We start from the raw sequence: 4,812 nt of genomic DNA, 5'->3' as shown, positions 1-4,812 counted from the left end.
GCAGCTGCTCAGGCCAGAATTTATAAAAGGTCATCACGACAATTCAGGATATAGAGCCTTCAATTGAAAATAGGTTCGAAGAATGAGAAAAAGAATTGCATTCGGCCGTCAGGCTAAAAGTGAAAGCACTTTTCAATACTTGGTTATGCATTATAAGACACGAATAAAATTTCGAGTGAGTCTCTTAAAAGAAGGCAATACATTTCACAGCTCAGACGAGCAATTTGGTCTGCTTGACGCACTAAATCTTCTTAATCCTTCTCACCTAGCTAGTGATGATCAGAATTGAATGTTGCATCGTCATCCTAACAATGCTGGTGATGATCAAAATTTATTGTAGCACTATAGCTCAGAGAAACCGACAAACAAGCAAATTTTTTTTGTTTTCGCATACGTTGTGTGAGAGCATAATTTTATTACGTTATTATCGCACCAAGTATATAAAGATGTTATAATAATTGAACCTTTGCAATCCCAAAAAGTTTCACGTGAATCAATATGTATCTTTCATTGAGATGCGCATGAATTCAAAAAATTTCACGCTTTTTAGAAATTAATGACTAGCAGTCTATCATGGTTCATGTAATTTTATCATTTTTTTTAATTTGTTTGTTCTTCCAATAAAACTTCGACCTGTCAAAAAGTTCATTCTGTTCCTTACAAGTCGCATAATAAGTTATATTTTAATGCAGTGCGGCAACGTTTTGGACGTCGATATCTTAGACCTGCTGCCCTTTCATTCATTGTCAATTGGACAATTATTGACCTTCATTAAGAAAAATATTCATAATGAATACCGAAATTCAAGGACAACTCCGTGCAATAAAACAGAAAAAAAAATTAATTTTGTAAAAAATAAAATATGTAATAATTTTTTTTAAATAAAAAAAATTTGCCGCATAGATAAACGAATGGAAAATATGCACGACATATCTGTAGAGAATCCCTTTGTAGATCCTTTAGGTTCGTACAGGACAGTAAAAGAACAAGCCTGTGATGCTTGATAACCGGTTTGTAGAACCAATACAAAAAGCTTCGGATGAAAATTTTCAGCAAAATTTCCAGTCTTGATTGGTTAGGAGGCCTGCATTTAACAGGGCACTCGATCTTAACCGTATCTTCCGAGAATTCACTTCTGTACCTGCGAAATTTGAATTAAATTAGTGATATTCCGACACTGAATGTTATACATATTAGTGAGAATCAATTATCAGTATCAGCTTAAATTTCCTTCAATTGTTGCTCCTATCTGCTTCTGAATAGAGACCATAATGACGCAACAGGCCGAACAGGTTTCTTAAGCTCACCTTCTGTTGCCGACAAACTTGCCGTCCTTTCTCTGGGTTGGGAATGGCACAGATGAGGGGAACTTTTGACAGGTGAAGCTGTCGTGAGCGATGGAGCTGTGAACCAGCTTGGGGTATAGGTACGTCTGGGGAGCAATATACGTAACAATTAAAACTCGTTGCGAGATGAATTATATATTAAACCTGTATGATACTGTATAGGATTATAAGTAAACACTTGTTATTGAAGTGCAGAAACATAAATTTAAATGCAATATGTTTTAATTCAATATAAATTTGAGAGAGAAAATGACGTGAAGGTTTCGGGTTCAGGTGTATCCGTGCACGGAGACAATTCGTTATTAAATAAGTATTGTTTCCAGTTCTATTGCTGGTCATGATTTTATACAAGCTTTGCAGTGTAAATCAAAGTAGAGTTTTGATATACTGGGGTTCTTCTCCATGAAATGAATGGCACGCCCCTGCATAATAAATAAATTGCGTATTCAAAAAATTGCCAAATTATTACCTCACATATTCAGCACACTGTTCTCTAGGCAGACGAACACAATGTATTCTTTAAACGTGTACCCAATATTCTTTCCAATGATGAAATGAAAACTAGCTTTTTACAATGAAAAAGCTCCTCTCATTGTAATTACATTACATTATAATTACAAGCTTCTCTCATAATAATTACATTAGTCTTCCACAATTTCTCAAAAGATTAAAATCACAACAGATTTTTTTTGCTCACTTGCAGCACGGACTGATCGTACGATTTCTTGGGTTTGCCAAGAACTTGGCCGCGGATGCGATTCAGTAGCGAGCGGTCACAGGCTGCCTGGTTCACACCGTAATTGCCCCCGAGAATCGGCACGCCATGCGATGAAGCATCGCGCATTATGTGCAGCATCTTTCCTGACTTCAAGAACTCATGCACGGAACATCTGCAACGAACTGGCATATGAAAGTTATCCTTGAAATTGATCCTCGAAGTACCAAATACATATCTGCTTGATTATTGGCTATAATAATGAATTAATAAAGACAAGGCAAATGCCTACACAATTTGACGTGAAAATGGTCAGAAATATCAAGTTACGTACAGATTTAGCAAATTCATTGTGAATCGGGTTTGCAGTTGTCTGGCAGAATTCTGCCGAATTCCGCTTGGCCCATAATTCAAACGTCCTTTATCGCCAAGGGATAATTTCACATCATTGTTTGCCAGAACGTATACTGAAGCCCCAATTAATATCAAGCATAAGAAAAATTTAGAGTTAGGTTTGAGAAGTAATCTTTTCAATTTATTTCGTGGACCCGAAAGATAAGGAAATAGAAGGACCTTGGATCCTTCCATCGCCTACAAGGTTCTGAGCCTTATCTGTTTGTTGAGTTACAGGAGTAGAATTATAAAACTGGATCAGTTCATAGATTGACTCAACTGATAATTAAAAATCAGTTTAAGCCATGAATTTCTTCCGTAAATTCAAATGTTCAAATCAATCTATTAAGCGGAAGCGAAGAAATTGTTGCTTGGCTACTTAGGTTGGTGCGAGTACTGTGAATCATCAGTCAATGTCTCGACCGTGATTAAGAGTTATGATTATTGTATGTCAATTCAAACTCCTGATTTATCACTTATACTGCACATAATCTTATTCTAGCTCTTATATGGTGAAACGATCCTTTGAGCTACTTATACAGCTTGCATCCTCACATGCTTGCTGCCATGCTTGCTGCCTCACATGTCATGCTTGCTGCCTCACATGACATGCTGGCTGCCTCACATGGCATGTAACAAAACAAAGAACCATCTCGTATCAATTGAAACTTCATCAAAAATTTAGTTTAAAAAAAGGGGGGGGCGCGCTGCCCCATGTTGCCCTACAAGCTTTGCAGTGTCAATCAAAGTAGAGTTTTGATATACTGGGGTTCTTCTCCATGAAATGAATGGCAAGCCCCTGCATAATAAATAAATTTTTTCAACACGGGTGGTTAATGGCCAGAGAATTCGTCAATTTAAATTTTCAGGGTCGAACAATATTCTTCAGATGACATTAGTTGATCAAAATACAGGTTCAAGGGAGTAATATCACTTTATTAACAACGTTTCGAATGTAACAACATTCATTTTCAAGTTTCAGGAAGCATTGAATACAGAAATTTTGATGGAAATAAGTACATGATACAAGTAAATAGGATACAACACGAAAATTTGGAACTTTGAAAATAATTCCACAACAATCTCAAGCTTAGAAAATCAGGTAGTTATGAGATGGATAGATGGAGTCCAATCCGCAGAAAAGGGCTTCAGCTATCGTCGGTCGAATTATGTCGGGCCACCGCAAGATGACGATGCTGGTGGGTTCCTCTAGCGCAGTGCAAATGACAGTCTCGTTGAGATTGACGTTGTCGAGAGTGTCACGGGGCCAATTGATTTCATCGCGGATCTTGAGATGAAGTTGCTTGATTGTGATGCTTTGAGACCAGGTCTGGTTGCGAGCTTGTCTCAGGTGGCAGGATAAACGGCTGCTAAAAGTCAAAGTAGTTACCCCAATTACTCCAATGCAGTCAAAATAATGTAGAAGTCTACAACCTTCTTTGAAGCAAAATTTATTGATTACACCAGATTCTTGAAGAACTCCCGCTCGTTTGAAGTGACCGTTGCTGCGTATTGTTCGGGGTTTGACGTTGTTGTCAAGGTTGTCATGGAGCCACTTGAGTTGATTGCGGATCTCGAGAAGTTGCTCAATTGTAATTCTCTGAGACCTGGTCTGATGGCGAGCTTGTCTCAGGTGACAGGATAAACGGCTGCTCAATGTCGTAGTTGTTACTCCAATTACTCCGATGCAGTCAAAATAATGAAGAAGTCTACAACCTTCTTTGAATCAAAATTTATTAATTACACCAGATTCTTGAAGAACTCCCGCTCGTTTGAATAAATTGCCAAATAAATAAATTGCGTATCTAAAAAATTACCAAATTATTACCTCACATATTCAGCACACTGTTCTCTAGGCAGACGAACACAATGTATTCTGTAAACGTGGACTCAATATTCTTTCCAATGATGAAATGAAAACTAGCTTTTTACAATGAAATGGCTTCTCTCATTATAATTACATTTCATTATAATTACAAGCTTCTCTCATAATAATCACATTAGTCTTCCACAATTTCTCAATAGATTAAAATCACAACAGATTTTTTTGCTCACTCGCAGCACTGACTGGTCGTACGATTTCTTGGGTTTGGCAAGAACTTGGCCGCGGATGCGATTTAGGAGCGAGCGGTCACAGGCCGCCTGGTTCACACCGTAAGTGCCCCCGAGAATCGGCACGCCATGCGATGAAGTATCGCGCATTATGTGAAGCATCTTTCCTGACTTCAAGAACTCATGCACGGCTGCTACTTCACGGTCCAGCATCTGCAACGAACTGGCATATGAAAGACATCCTTGAAATTGATCCTCGAAGTACAAAATACTTATCTGATTTTTTTTTTTTTTTTTTTTTTTTTT

The 4,812-nt window shown here is 37.8% G+C and overlaps 1 protein-coding gene across 1 annotated transcript; it reads right to left on the bottom strand.

Moving 5' to 3' along the window:
• Positions 1–600: 600 nt before the first annotated feature.
• LOC125177987 lies at positions 601–4,719 on the bottom strand (the record flags this gene model as incomplete). The annotated part of the gene is made up of 4 exons (XM_047880783.1): positions 601–633; positions 1,009–1,141; positions 1,308–1,432; positions 4,510–4,719. Coding segments are annotated over 4 exons (501 nt in total), but the record flags the coding sequence as incomplete, so codon positions are not given.
• Positions 4,720–4,812: the final 93 nt, after the last annotated feature.

This window comes from Hyalella azteca, unplaced genomic scaffold (assembly GCF_000764305.2).
Source record: "Hyalella azteca isolate HAZT.00-mixed unplaced genomic scaffold, Hazt_2.0.2 contig6227, whole genome shotgun sequence".
NCBI classification, from domain to species: Eukaryota; Metazoa; Arthropoda; class Malacostraca; order Amphipoda; family Hyalellidae; genus Hyalella; species Hyalella azteca.
Note: the sequence above shows the minus strand (reverse complement) of the source record. Positions and strands in the feature narration are given on the sequence as shown.